The sequence below is a fragment of the Vicugna pacos genome, chromosome 5 (genome assembly GCF_048564905.1).
Source record: "Vicugna pacos chromosome 5, VicPac4, whole genome shotgun sequence".
In the NCBI taxonomy this organism is placed as follows: domain Eukaryota; kingdom Metazoa; phylum Chordata; class Mammalia; order Artiodactyla; family Camelidae; genus Vicugna; species Vicugna pacos.
In genome coordinates, this window is record NC_132991.1 from 1,760,850 (window position 1) to 1,775,945 (window position 15,096).

Here is a 15,096-nt window from a genome sequence, read left to right on the forward strand (position 1 = left end):
CAGGCACACTTCTCTGTCACCTGCTTTAGGAGCTGGAGGGGACTGGTAGCCAGGCTGTCTTGGCTTGCCCATCCTGGCGGGGACACCTTGCTTTGCAGGCCAGGGAGAGGACAGCTGGGGTTCCAGTATTGTCAGTGCACCACACCCAAGGGAGAGTGTCCAGAATAGGGGCTGGACAGAAGAAAGAGCCCCAATCTCTTGGTCACTCTTGCCCAGCACTTTGCCTCTGCAAGGGGCACCTGGGGACAGAGAGAGAGATGCTGACATCCTGCTCTCCCAGGAGGATGTTGTAACCCTCTGACTGGGGGCTAGAGGGAGCGGGAGCCTGCGCCCGTGGCTGCAGCCATCCAGGGTAGACTTGCTGTCCTGCTGAGCTGGGAGTGGGTAGGGAGGCAGCTGGTGGTGATTCAAGCACCGCAGAATTTTGCTGTTCTTACTAAGTGGTTTTGGTAGGTTTTCTTGAATAAATTTTTCTTCATTTGCTATATACTCAGAGGACCATTTCTGGAGACTAATTTTTGAAAAAGAATCTTTACCAGCTTCACTGGGGTGTTGAAAGTGGCACTCCTAGGCGGCGTTTGAGGTCATCCGTCATTCAGTAAAAGCTAATGGATGCAGGTTCTTAAGTAGAGGTATTCAAAAATCTTTGGCATGTATACAGTCTGAAGTCTATGTCCATTTCTGCTTTCTCCTATTCTGGTTCCTATTTGGGGAGTTTTGCTTCCTTGTGGTTGGTTATGTGTCACCACATGCTGGGTATTATTCTTGAAAAAAGTGAATGATAGGGATTTCCTCATACCAAGAATGAAGGTGCCATCCTCTAGGTAGCTCTGCATTTGCATGGGTCATGGACCCCGTTCACAGCCTGATGTGACCCCTGGCTGGTCAGACTGCAAGTCTGCAAGTGCAAATCCACCCCTTCCTCTGCCTTCTCCTTTCATTTTGCTGCCAGAGCCTTGGGCTTGAGAGTTTACAGCACGTCTTCTCCTGTTAGGCTCTCTGAAGCCCCAGTATAACGTGGGGAGTGTTTCCTCTAAGATTCCTGAGAGGGTTAATTTTACACATCAACTTGCCTGGGTGACAGTGACAAGATAGCTAGTCAAAAATTATTCTAGATGTTTCTGTGAAGGGGTATTTTTTTTTAAATGAGCTTAACATTTAAATCAGTGGACTTTGAAGAAAGCAGATTGCCTTCCATAATGTGGGTGGGCCTCATCCAATCAGTTGAAGGCCTGAATAGAACAAAAGACGAACTGTCCCTGAGTAAGAAGGTATTTTGCTGAGAGACAGCCCTCCAACTTGAACTGCAACATTATCTCTTCCTAGGTCTCCAGCCTAACAGCCTTTGGACTTTGAATTAAAGTCTACCTGTAAGATTTTAACTTATGGGGGTGATGAGGTGATGACACAGACAAGCTAATGCCATTGAGAGAAGACTTGCATTAATTACACTCCCCTCCACCCCATGCAGGGCCAGACGGTGAAGCACCAGTGTGCTCGGGAGACAGAAACTGGAGTGAGGGGAAACATGGCCCAGAGCCTTTCTCATGGTTTCCATGGACAAGAAAACAGCTTAGGATTGGCTAGTACGAATAATGTTAGTGCGCTCTAGGCTCTAGGGGTGGTCTCTAGTTTTCTGCAGTGATTTAGGGCAGGGAAATATTGGCTTGGAAGATAAGTGTTAGATTGAGGAGGCAGTTGTGGGTATGGATCTGAGATGGTTGGTTTCTGTATGAAAGGTAAATCCTGCTTGATTATTATTTGTAGCAATGCAGCAGCCACTCCCTGGCCAGCAACGCCCCCTCAACATGTCAAACCATCAGAAAATCTAAAAAATAAAAAATATGATTAATACGGACTTGAACGGCAGCATCAGTCCTTCCGGAGTCTCTGGCTTGCTGGCCAACCTGACAGATTTTGGATTTCTCGTCTCTACAATCACTTGAGCCAATTCCTTAAACCAGCCCCCCTTCCAATCTCTCTCTCTCTGGATATATAGGTACGTAAACATGTGGTTGGTTCTCTGGAGAACCCTGACTAACACAGCTTCCTTCCTGTTGCCTTTGCAGATGTCTGAGGAGGCCCAATTTGTTTTTTTTAAATGTTTGGATAGTATAAAGTCCACTTTAAATTTCTTATAGATAAACATTTCTGAATTTTCTACTAAAAACATATATTTTTTCCCCAGAAATATTACTTTTAAAGAGACAGGAGATAAAATAAATAATAGCATATAGTAGGTATTTTTAGATCAGATTTTTTTTTTGACTATGTATGAGAATATCCTTGCAGCAAAAACAACTTTGGGTCTTGGTTATTCTAATTTATTCTAATTATATTCTTCTTTTTTTTTTAAATAGGAGTATGGTCAGTTACAATGTGTCAATTTCTGGTGTACAGCACAGTGTCCCAACATGCACATACATACATATATACATATATATATATATATATATATATATATATATATATATACATACACACACACACACACACAAACATATACATATATTCATTTTCATAAAAGGTTATTGCAAGATATTGAATATAGTTCCCTGTGTTAATTATATACTGATTGTAGGCTTTCCTCCAGAATTTGGCCGGGCAGATCCCCATTCTCTCTCTACCGCTTCACGAAGATTTTTAAAAAATAAATTAATCCAAACTTCTAATTTCCTTCCTTCCTTCCTTCCTTCCTTCCTTCCTTCCTTCCTTCCTTCCTTTTAAGTAGGAGAGTCAAACTGAGCTGTCTAGACCATCTCTGGCCGTCGTCTGCCAATCTTCCCTCCAGGTAAACTCTCCCATTCTCCTGCTGATCTGTGGGACGGGGTGGGAAGTGGGAGGGTGTGGACAGGTTCCCATTCCTTCTGGCTGCAGTTAGGGACAGCCAAGGGGGAGCCTTAGCTGAAGGCTTGAGGAAGGAAATAAAGTGTTCAGGGAAACTGTGCCCATGAAAACCCCTCGTGTGAGGTTTCCCAGGTGGAAAACAGCCTGAAAGCAGCCTTCTCTCTGGACCGTCAGGGCCTGGGGGTGGCCACATCTCTGCTGCTCCTGCTCTGGGCCTTCTTGCTTCCTTATACCCCAACCACACCTTGGTGGTTAGCAATTTGGTAAATAAACACTCTGCGGAGTATCCTCCTTTGTGCCAACTCCAAACTGTAGTGCCCATACAGGGTGATGTTTATCCTATTATCCACTCAATCTAGTGTGCTCTTTAATTCAACTACTATCTCACTCCTACATAGCAGTTTGACTTGATTCTTTTCGGTGGTGTCTTTGGCTCGGGTCTTATTGCTAAGAAGATTTTCCTATATCCATAAGGATATTTCTTATGCTTATTAAAATGTTTTGATCTGTCTTTTCCAATAACCTTATTTCAAATAATCTATAATGCCCAGTCTGCTGTCTATCTCATATGACAGTCCCACTCCTCCGGGGCGGGGGGAAGTAATTTGGGCATGTGTGCTCATGCTCCCCAGGGGTTAGCAGCTCCTCTGTCACTCAGTTTGGTGCAGTGCACCGGAGAAGGGCTGAGGTCTTGACGAGTTCAAGGAGACAGGGGAGTGTCCCCAGAGTGGAGGGCCCCAGGCATCCAAGGGCCACTATATTTTTAAAAAATTTTTTGGAGGGGGAGGTAATTAGTTTTGTTTGTTTATTTAATGGAGGTACTGGGGATTGAACCCAGGACCTTGTGCATGCTAAGCAGGACCACTGAGCTATGCCCTCCCCTCTAAAGGGCCACTCTTAACCTCTCCTCCCTACCGACCCACCAGGCAGCCCCTATAGTCAGGGATTCAGCTTTAAAGCCTTAGAAGAAGTCACAGTGGAAGGACCACGTCTCCCTGGACGGTCCTGTCCCTGCCCTTGCGGGTTGAAGCAGAGGAATGGAGGACGAGTGCTCAAAGGTGGCCGGTGGGCCCCACACACCAGTTGCCACGGCCACCCTGAAGCACGCTGGCACGAGAGGAGGGTTAGGCAGCCTCCAGCACGAGGAGGTGGGGCAGAAAGAGGCCAGAGCAGAGCAAGGACGAGGCCTCCTCCGCCCGTCCTCCCGCTGCCCTCCCCTCTTCCCCCAGCCGCCGCTCGCTCCAGTTTCTCTGGGCTTTTCTCATTGATTTCGGTTTCCGGTCGCCTCCCCAGCTCAGTCACGGTTGATTCTGGGGTAGGAGCAGCAGCCTAGGGGGAGGTCCTGATGGCAGGTCTGGTGAAACCCACCGCAGGGGCCACTCCCAGCCTGGCCCCCAGCCCCAGACTCCGCGGCTCCGCAGGTCTGCTCTGCACTCTGACCTGGATCTGGTTATTTGGAACCCTTCCTTGCCACTGACCAGAGGGCATTCTGGGCCACATTTGGGGCAGGTCAGTCCTGCGAGAGGAAGTCAGCCAGGGCTGGAGCAGTCTGTGAGTGGCCTGCACTCAGAGGAGAACAGAGGCTTCTGAGCGCTGTCGGGAGGTTTGGGCTGGAATTCCTGCTCCGCGCCTGGCGACCCATAGACCTCAGGTGAGTTACTTACCCAGGCTAGGCCTTGGCTCCAGATCTGTCTAAAGAGACCAAACCTGGACAATGAAACTGAGCACTGGAGCTGATTCCAGGTGGGAAGAAAGGGGGCTGGCGTTGGAGCTCCCACCTGTCAGATGTGCAGAGTGGCCTGGAAAGGCATCTGCATCTACAGAGTTGGGGGCCCAGGGAACTTCATGGAGAAGCAAGCAGTCCCATGACTCCATGCTCCCCACAGAAACATGCTGCTGCTGGACAAAGCAGAAGTCACCATGGGAGGGAAATCCAGCACAGCCAGCATGAGGCCATGCGGTTGAATGAAGGTGGCAGTTCTGGGGACCGCGGGTGGCTGCCACCCCAGATGGGAACCGACTAAGTGCTGCCTTGCCCCTCGGGCCCTCAGCCCTGCCCTGGAGCCCATAAGTGAGCCCGCTTTCGGGGGCGGGGGGCTTTCTCACTCCCAGACACGGCTGAGCTGGGAAGGATACCTTGGCATGAGTGGCAGCAAGGTCTGTTGACCACGTGCATGTGACTTCACCTGTTCTCACTCGCTGGAGAGGTGACAGGGTTATGTGGGCGACAACAGGTTTGGAAAGAATTTGCACGGACACCTGAAGGTGGATGGATGCAGTGGACCTGCCACGACCAGGGGTGCTCCCTGATAATCACGGGTTCGGGGCAGGGGCGGCAGTGGTAAAACTCTTTTGGGAGTTCTGCTAACTAGTTAAGAGTCTGGGACCCAGATATGTTTGCTGGGGCAGCTCAGGATATGGCTTACGGGCTCAGTGTTGGATCAGCAAGTCCCGAGTCAGCCAAACCTCAACCACTGGAGGACACGGCAGATCCACAGGGGGTGGTGGGCCAGCCAGGACAGGGCTGTGGGGACAGGAGGAACAGTCTTGGAGCTGAGCCCTGGAGTGGAAGCTAACTGCTGACCTAAGCCTGGTGGCCACAGTCCCTTGCAATCTGCTTCAAATTGAGCCTTTGGGCCCAGAAGCTTCTTCTTTATCCCCAGGTCAGATCAGATCATTCATCTTTAGGATGACCCTGCCCCCAGTAAGTTGGCCATCAGTGTCCTGCAGGCCCTAGGGCATGCCACTTCCTTCGTGGCCCTGAGCCATGCCAGCCCTTCCGGAAGTCTCCTGGAGGAGCATTCCGCTCCAGATGGCCAGCCAGCTGTTCAGTGTCCCCACCCAGCCCAGGGAGGAGCCCGCAGCATAGCGGAGCAGCGGTGCAGGGGGTCTGATGAGTCAGAAACAGGAGCAGGAAGCTCCTTCCTTTATTTGTATTGTATCAGGCCTGGGGCAGACTTCCGACGGACTCAGAGCGCAGAGAGGAACACATGCTAAGGCGGACGGGCTTCTGGGGAGAGGGCCGGAGGGGGGGCACCATGTGGCCTGTCACAGCATCCAGAGGGCAGTCAGCAGCAGGCAGGAGACCTGTGAAGTCACAAGGGCTTGGAAGCTCCTGGGCTGAGGGACGTTGCCCAGAGAAGTGACGTTAGTCAAAGTGGGAGGGCCGCTGCTCTGAGGGTGCCTGTTGTCTTCCGGAGGGATATCAGAAGGTTTGGGCGGGGGTGAACCCGCCTGATGCCTGGCGATCCACTGGGAGAAGTAGGTGATCCTGGTGAAGACACTGGGGCCAATGGGCTGTTGGCAGGGCAGGCTCCAGCTGGACAGCCCCATCAGATACCAGGTATTATTCAGCTTGCAGACGAGGGGGCCCCCAGAATCTCCCTAAAGAAAGAGAGAACATGAGTCCTGGGGCCCGAGAGAGAGTGACACATGTTGTTCGGGCAGTGCGAAGAGACCACAGTGGAGTTCAGGGGGCCCCGGGTCAGGGTGGGGGTGTGAGCAGCTCTTCTCACCAGGATCACCTGGGCAATTTGGAAAGTCCAGACACAGTGTCCCGCTGTAGGCCTCCTGGGTCAAAATCACAAGTGGGGGACCTTGAAGCCCATTTCACAGAGCTCCAGAGGGGGCCCTGCACAGCCCTCCAGGCGGCAGTCACAGACCTACAAGAATACACAGGGGGACCGCAGGCTTTGCCCTCCCAGCCCCACATGGGGAAGGCACCACCCAAGGCGTGACACAATGGCTGTGGCCGGCCCGGAGGCCTCTAGCTAAATCCTCAGCCCTAAATCCACTGCAGCGCCCCAGGGCCTTTCTTCTTGACTAAGAGTCTAGTTTTGACTCAGTTTCCTGGTTGAGCTTCTGAATTAGAAAAAGCCAAGCTGCCGGGTGTGTGCAGAGGAAAAGAGGTGATGCCGTGCCCAGGCTGGCGGGGTGGCTGGAGCTGCAGGGGACCCCCAGGGGTGCCCAGAAGAATGTGGGGGGCACTGAGTGTGGGACTCCAGGCAGGAAGGCACCTGCCACCATGGGGCATAGTGCTACCATCCCATAGGCCACAAAGTGGGGACCAAGGACACACGGCACCCCTCCAGCCTCCTGTTGAAGGAACATGACTGCAGGAGACACTGAGGTGACATATAACACAGCACAGACAATACATTCCACACATCTGCAGGCCCCAGATGTGGAACAGAGGTGCCCAGGGGAGGGTCTTCAGAGAGCTTCTCTGACCCAAGACTGGAGCGATGAACACAGCCTGACTCTGGAAGAGGCAGACTGAGGTGGCTGGAGTACTTGGCATGGCTGAGGCCAAGAAGCCGCAAGGCCAGCCTACAGCCCTCATCAGCCAGGGGGTGGAGGTGAAGGGAACACTGAAGGACACTCAGCAGATGCAGGGTTAATGGTGTTGGCCACCCTGTTCCCTCAACATCAACTAATCAGAAAATCATGCACAAGCTGATCACGTGCCCTGCAATGCCCCTCCCTCACTCGGCCTTTAAATATGCTTTGCTGAAACCCTTCGGGGAGTTCGGAGTTTTCTTGGGCACGGGCCACCTTGTCCTCCTTGCTCGGCCCTGCAATAAACCTTTCTCTGCTCCAGACGCCAATGTTTCAATTTCTTTGGCCTCACGGTGCATCGGGCGCACGAACTTGCCTTCGGTAACCAGAAGACATTCGAGTGCACCAGCCAATAATGTACATCACAGCCCGCAAATTCAACTTGAAATAAAGGCAAAAACAACTTGAATCGACGGTACAAAGAAAGGCAATGCACATATGAAAAGGTGCTGGCCTTCATTCGTCACCAGAGGAATGCAAACTAAAAATACATGCGATGGTTAAAAATGTGAAGTCGCGGCTGCCATGTGGAGCAGCCACGGCTGGTGGGAGCGCACAGGGGTCCAAGAGGCTTGCAAAGCTGCTCTCCTGTATCCAGGAGAGGGGGACATGTGCACGTCTTACAGCGCAGTAATTCCACACCCAGGGTCACGCCCAACCAAACTGTGAGCCCACGTACACTAACAGACATGCAGGAGGGTGTTCACAGCAACGCCACGTGCAACCGTCTCAAGCGGAAACTACCCAGACGGCACCAGCACTAGAGCCGATCAGGAAAATTACTGTGTCTTCGCCCAGCGATCAGCAGGAGTTCTGGACAGCAATACGATACACACAATTTATCAACTCCTCACCAGATGGACAGGCCTCTCACCTGTACTGGTGACCAACAGACAGCCGCTGAGTGTGTCCGGTGACACTGCATTTATGGAGGTCCTGACACAGACCCACAGGGCGTGAGAAGCCAGGGCAAGGCTCTCCGGGGGACTTAGTGACAGGAAGGGGGTATGAGGAAGACCATGCGGATGCTGGTTACGTGACCATCAATTTCTAAACAAGTGCCTCGAACAGCACACTTGTAAAGCCTGTCCTTTCTATAGGTGCAGGGTTTCAACAAAGCTTCTAAAAGCTATAAAGAAAATGATGGAACGGGACGAGCACCCTTTGGGGGCTTCTGGGCTTCAGCTCCGACACCTCAGGCTGGGGAGGGCTTAGGAAGAAGTCAGGGGCTAGGGCTGGGTCCAGAGAAGACACAGAGGAGACGGGCAGATGCCCCCGGGGAGGAGAGGTAGCGAGTGTCACTTACTCGGCAGACGGACTTTCCCGTCCGGAAGTCCGCGGCGCAGAACATGTCCTCATGAATAGAATACTCAGAGCCCTCGGGGCCTGGCCCCTGGAAATACAGTTTACACAGGTTGCTTTCTAAAATGCCGACTTCTGCCTCCTGAAGCGTGTAGGGTGGGCCCAACATTACTGTGTGGGGAGGGGAGAGAGCGGCTCAGATGTGGGGGGGCCCCTGGGAGAGAGGCCAGCTCCCTGCCCGTCTTCCTGCTGTTGGAGATGCCGCCCGTTTTAGCTGACAGGGTTGGGGAAACCTTCAGAGGGTGTGGTGTGAAGATGAGGGGGAAAAGACCCCCGGGGCAGAGGAGAGAGCCAACGTGAGGGGCCTTTGGGTGGGAGGACGGGGGGTGGTCAGCGTGGGCTGGGAGTGGCGGGGGAGAAGACGAGACGTCATGGCGGGGTCCAGGGGTTTGGATTCCATTCTAAGCACCCTGGGGAACCACTGAAGGGTCTGCTTGTGTTTTAAAAGCAACTAATCTGGCTGCTATGTGGAGACAGAAGCAGAGGCCAGAAAATGGAGGCGGGGAGACCTGGCTCGGCCATGGGGTGGCAGTGACGTACCTAACCATGTCCCCGGGGGCTTCGGTGGCACGCCCCTTCCCCCCTTCGCAGCCCTGGCCCCCACTCACCTTCCTCAGTGACCATCCCCCAGCCGGTTATCCAGCAGTGAGAGGGCAGATGCATGTCACTGTTTGGGAGGCAGGCGGGTTGAATGTAGGTAGAGATCTTCATGGGCCGGTGCAGCTGCAACAGGGTGATGTCACGCCCCATGAAGTAGTGCTTGTTGAAGTCCGTGTGGACGAAGAGCCGGTACACCGTCGCCGTGCGGCCGTGCGCAGTGTGAGTTTTTAGACGATGGTACCCTAGCAGGACCTGGTAGTCGGCCGGATTGTGGGACCTGTAGTGGGGAGGCTACATCATCACCCATATCCTCTGAGTGCAGGGCCAGCATCCTCACCCCAGCTGCCTACCTCCCACCCACTCCCGCTGGTGAGTGATCAGACCCCACCATGATTCCAGAAGGTTCTCTCGCCTCCCTTCCTAATGTTCTCTTGTGGCAGGTAGATTCCTGTCCAGAGCCTCTGGACATTTGTCCTTTGCAAGATTCTGATGGCTTTCCCAGCATGCCCCGGAATCAAAGGAGCAGAGAAACTTCGTGTCGGAAAAAAATGTTGGGGGAACATCAAAACTGTACTCCTGCAATTTTCATGAGCGGAGACCTGACTCACCCCCAGATCTGACCAGAACCCTTGAAAGTTCCCGTGACCTGTAATGATTCTCAAAAACCCCGTCTCCCAGCCCAGAATAATGCGTCCCCCTCCCGCCCCGGCCTCACACGCTGATTTCTCTAAAGGCTGGTCCCTCTCTGCCGACAGGCACCCCCAGGCCTTTGTGGAGCCAGTAGAAACTGGAGCATGTGGAACTGAGCTGCTTGCTTCTGGAGAAAGAGCAACTTTCCACCCACCTGACCTGCTTGGGCTGTCTCCCTACCCAGGATCCTCCCACAAGGCGCCTCCTCCGATGGGACCCAGAGCGCTCCCCTTTACAGTGGCCAGGGTCTCTCCTCTGGCCTATTCTGGCCTCCCACCCTGCGCCACAGTGGTTGGGCTTGTGTCTCCCTTTCCTGATGGAAGAAGCTTCTAGGTGGGTCCTGCATCTGCACATTCCCCGTGGGCGCTGAATGAATGAATGGAACTTGAAGGGGGTCTCAAGATCACCTGATGCCAGCAGCTCCAGCCTCCTGACTTGTGGTAATAGTCTCCCTGCTCCCTCTGGGCACAGAGCAAGCTCGGGATGCCCATGACGGGCAGCCCACTTTCTTGATGGCTGCATCCCATCTTCCTGGACAGAGGCCACGTGCTTTATACCTCACTCTGGCCTGTGGGGATGGTGGTGACCACAGCTCCTCTTAGGAGGTTCCTGTTTCCACAGAAACGACAAGAGCTGGGCCTCAGGACACCTCCAGAGAGAAACATGCCCTGGGGTTCAGGTGGTCAGGACCCTGGGAAAGCTCCAGCAGTTGTGCTGGAAATAGCCTTCAGATAGCCTAGTTGGAAGCGGGCACGATGTTTGCCCACACTGGGCACTGATGGATGTCCCCAGCCCTGGGAAGCGGGGGCCCTGGGACTGTGGCTCCAACATAAAGCCTAAAGTCTGTGCCAAGTACCTGGCCAGAGATACAACACACCCACTACCCTTTGCACAAGAAGGAAGTAAGGCTCACTGAGATCTTGTGGACTGTCTAGAGCTGGGCAAGATGCAGAAACCAGAGTCCACCTGGAATGGGAACAGGATTTAACTCCTAAAGTTTAGGGAAGATGCAGAGTGGGCTGGAGGCACTGGCTATGGAACTAAAGTCCATTTTCTTGTATTTGCTGATAGTCACGGCTGGAGTTAGTTTCCATTTGGCTGTTTAAGAGGAAAGTTCATGTAGACCAGATAACCACAGCATCTTGGCAAGTATCGCCCAGGTGTGAGGAGGTGGGGGAGCGGGGCGTCCCCAGAGGGAGAGATGAAGTAAATGGCCCTTGTCCTGGGATGTGTGACTCAGAGAGTCAGGAGACTGGAGCCCAGTGGGGAGCAGGGATGGCCTTCCAGGGAGAAAGGACTCTGAGTTAAACACAGGGGCAGCAGTGGTCATGCCAGGCCATGCCTGGACAAAAAAGGCTGGGACAACCTTCATCCTCTTCTGTTCTGCCCACCTGTGCTCCCTCCCCATTGTCCCACCCGGCAGTGGGCTGTGGGGAAGACGTACTTTTGGAAGCAGTGGGCAGCTGAGGCCACCCAGGAGGTATTGATGAGGACGGCTCCGCAGATGTGAATGCCTTGGTAGTACAGGGCAGCCTGCCACGGCCACCGCATTTCAGGTGCATCTCGGCCACCAAAGATTTTCCCGCTTACAGAAGGCTTCCCACACTCTGTGGAGACAGTCCCAGCCATGGGGCACCTGTGTTATGGATGCCAGCCTTGGCATCATATGTCAGCATCCACAGGACCCAAGTCCGCTGCAGCTAGGAAATCCAAGCCCCAGGGTGAAGTGACATGGCTCATGTGACAAAGGGACACCTGGCTTCCCTGGGATGGCAGCGCTGAGGAAGCAGTCTGTGGGTCTGGAGGAGGGGGAGGGGAAGGGGGGCGGCCGCGGGGGCGCACATCAGCACACTATCCGCGCGGAGGTCCAGGCCTGCAGGCAGTGCTGTCCCAACCACTTTCCCAGACCAATGTCACTTGACAAGCACACCGCTTGGAAACTGAAGCCTTCCAGAGTGGTGCCACTGGCTCCAGGCCACTGAGATTAAGTGGTCGCACCCTTCTCACCTGGCCCAGCATTCTAGGGACACTGAGGCCAAAAGGAGCACAGTCTGCTGGACAGTTCCCCTTCTGAAGTAGTACTTTCCCATTCTCAGAATGAAGAGGGGAGGGTGTAGGGGCCGGCAGGGAGGCTCGAGATCCAGCAGAAAGAGGCGGCGGGGAAGACGGCCGTCCCTTCCCCCACCTCCCATGCCCTCCCCGCCCCCCACCACGGATCCAGGGACTGAGACCCCGCGGCCAGGTGTTGGTCCCGCTGTCCACCGTCGACGGTGGGGTGAAGGGGGGACGCAAGAAGGACGGGCGACCTTGGCCCCCTCACCCGGCGGCTCACTCACTCTCGGCCCAGGCCATCTGGCTGTGCAGCAGCAGTGGGTGCAGGCAGAGCAGGGCCACGGCCAGGGCGCGGGCTCCCCGCCGGCCTGGACCCGGCGCCCCAGCCCCCGGGATCCCCATCGGGCCGGTCCTGCATCTGCGCTGGGACTGAGCGGCGCGCGGCGCGCGCAGGCGCTGCTGGGAAACCGCCTCCCCGAGTGCGCGGCGCTGGCCGGACCGCACCACGCGCCCGCGCGAAGACGGAGACGCGGCGGGCCGGGGGCGGCCGCAGCTCGCAGCCCCAGGTCCGTGCAAGGCAGTCACCACTGGGAGCCCGCGGGCTGACGGCGGAAGCAGAGGACACATAGGACCCCTCCGTCAAGGGCCCCCAGTTTGCTAATGATCAGAGGTCAGGTGCTTATGGAAGTGTCACCGAATGTGTCCAGCTTGCTTTCAAGATCCAGTGCACTCATCTGTTTCCCGTACACGATGAGATTAGGTCAGGGCCACCACGGATAACAGCCCTTTCTTAAACTCACTTGGTACCCTACAGCATGGTCTATCATGGGGTAGATACTCACAGGTCTTTCCTGTACTCAGCAGGTGGGAATTACACAAGAATAGTGGTCATTAGGGGTCCACCCTCTGGCCTCTAACGACTCATGTCCTTCCCAAGTGCCAAATCATTCACGACATCTCAAGGTTCCCAAGAGTCCTATCTTGTTAAACTTAAAATTCAAAGTCTCATCTGTTGGAGGAGTCATCAAGAGAATATAATCACAGGTTGATCCTGAAGCCAGACCTGGGCAATTGCAGGCTCCTCACCCACCTCCTTTGTCCTTAGAATGTAGTTCTGCCCATAGTTGCCTCCGTGGATGCTGCGCCAAGGACGCAGCCCTGAGAGGAGGGTGTTGTTGAGACCATCCGGGTGGTTTCCATGCCTGAACTTTTAAGATTCTTGGGGGGCTGGGGGGCAGGTGTAGAAATCTACAGGTCTTGTGGTGCCCAAGACAAGCCTTGTAAGTTCCCTTGTTTATTAAACCAGCCACCTACTAATCAGGAGTGACTGTCTCTTCAGCCTCTCCCTGTCCTCTGCAGGGGGGCCAGGTTTTGAACCAACATCACCATCTAAATCTAAATATCATTACCCCATTAGCTCAGAGTCCAAAAATCTCTTCATCTAAATCCTCTAAGTCAAGTGGGGATGAGATTCCTAGCTGTAATCCATTAAATACAGCTCTTGAGCACAATTCTTTCCCATCTGTGGGCCTGTGAAACTAAATTAACTACCTTGTCCCAACATTCCCAACATACGGTGGTGGGACAGGCATAGGAAAACATTACAGACAGTCCCATTGGAAAGGGGGCTGTGCGGGGGGAGATGGAAAGTGAAAAGAAGTTATGGTCCATAAGGTTTATACCCTACAGGGCAAACTCCACTAGGTTTCATCCTGGGGAAAAGATTCTCTGTCACTCTTGGCTCTGCCCTGTAGACTCTTGGTCAACTTTCTTTTCTTTTTCTTTATTCTTAATACTTGATCTTTCTATAGTCTCTGAACTGCTTTGTGTTTCTTTTCTTCTTCCTTACCTTTCTTGCTCTTTAAAGTTTCCTTAAACTTAATAGGAAGTCTTAAAAATCCATATAAAAAACATTTGTAATACTTCAGAGATTTCCATGAATGAAGTTGTAAGCTTTTCTGAATGGTTCACTTAATTCTAAGTTAGTTGATAATTATTATGAATTATAGCTGAAATCACAATTACTATATTTTAAATAACTTAAAAATATTATTCTAAATTCACTTGAAATAATGGAGACACTGTAAAAATTATGAAGCAAATAATCATTGTGGACAGTTATTGTGTCCCTTTTAACAGAAAGTAGCATACGTTTTGCACCTGAATAGTCCTATCATCTTGCTTCTTGCTAGGAGAAATCAGAGGGTCCAACTTTCATTTTGTACTTTCTCTGTCCCTGTCAGTACAAATGGCAGTGTTTCTTCTGACATAGACTTCTCAAGAACTTTGTGGTCCTTGTTGTAGATTTCACTAGGTTTCACTGCCTTAGAAAAAGCCACATCCACAGACATTGTTGAGATAATTTTCTAACTTGGCCTCCTGTTGAGATGTTATGTATATATCACCCCAATAAAAAGCTGGAAAAAAGTTATATGACTCCCAAATATATCCAGATAGATAGAGGAAAAGATTGGATATTTTCTTGTAGTTGATTTCTAGTCTCATAGTGTTGTGGTCAGAAAAGATGCTTGATATGATTTCGATTTTCTTAAATTTACAGAGGCTTGCTTTGTGGCCCAGCATGTGATCTATCCTGGAGAGTGTTCCATGTGCCCTTGAAAAGAATGTGTATTGCGCTGCTTTCAGATGGAATGCTCTATATAAATCAGTCAAGTTCATCTGTTCTAACATGTTATCTGAGCCTTGTTTTTCCATATCGATTTTCTGTCTGGATGATCTGTTCATTGATGTAGGTAGGTTGCTGAAGTCCCCTGCTATTATTGTGTTACTGTCGATTTCTTGTTTTATGTCTGTTAACATTTGTTTTACACATTGAGGTGCTCCTATGTTATATCTTCTTCTTGGATTGATCCCTTGATCATTATGTAGTATCCTTCTTTGTCTCTTGTTAACAGTCTCTATTTTAAAGTCTATTTTGTCTGATAAGAGTATCACTACTACAGCCTTCTTTTGATTTCCATTTGCATTGAATACCTTTTTCCATCCCCTCACTGTAAGTCTGTATGTGTCTGTATGTGTCTCTAGGTCCAAAGTGAGTCTATTGTAGGCAGCATATGTATGGGTCTTGTTTTTGTATCCATTCAGCCTCTCTGTGTCTTTGGTTGGAGCATATAGTCCATTTTCATTTAAGATAATTATTGAGACATATGTTCTTATTGCTATTTTGGTAATTGTTCTGGATTTGTT

At 52.0% G+C, this 15,096-nt stretch overlaps 1 protein-coding gene across 3 annotated transcripts; it reads right to left on the reverse strand.

The window, feature by feature from the left end:
• Positions 1 to 5,736: 5,736 nt before the first annotated feature.
• On the reverse strand, positions 5,737 to 12,346 carry LOC116280473 (serine protease 40). 3 transcript variants are annotated; one of them, XM_072962072.1, is made up of 5 exons: positions 12,174 to 12,346; positions 11,282 to 11,444; positions 9,156 to 9,424; positions 8,492 to 8,658; positions 5,737 to 6,231 (listed from the first exon to the last, which is right to left on the reverse strand). In XM_072962072.1, exons 1-5 carry the CDS (start codon positions 12,289 to 12,291, stop codon positions 5,896 to 5,898), a joined length of 1,053 nt encoding a protein of 350 aa, XP_072818173.1. In that variant the 5' UTR covers positions 12,292 to 12,346; the 3' UTR covers positions 5,737 to 5,895. The 3 variants fall into 3 exon arrangements, with proteins under 3 accessions (XP_072818173.1, XP_072818172.1, XP_072818174.1); XM_072962071.1 differs by having other exon boundaries at positions 11,282 to 11,473; XM_072962073.1 differs by lacking the exon at positions 11,282 to 11,444.
• Between the last annotated feature and the right edge of the window lie 2,750 nt (positions 12,347 to 15,096).

What these genes read in the sequence shown, in the direction of transcription:
- LOC116280473 (XM_072962071.1), bottom strand. Translation starts at nt 12,307, where the DNA reads ATGCAGGACCGGCCCGATGGGGATCCCGGGGGCTGGGGCGCCGGGTCC. An exon ending in GCTGCCCACTGCTTCCAAAA is followed by an intron (nt 9,425 to 11,281) that starts GTACGTCTTCCC and finishes TCCCCACTACAG; the next exon opens with GTCCCACAATCCGGCCGACT. An exon ending in CGGGAAAGTCCGTCTGCCGA is followed by an intron (nt 6,232 to 8,491) that starts GTAAGTGACACT and finishes CTCTTTCTTTAG; the next exon opens with GGAGATTCTGGGGGCCCCCT.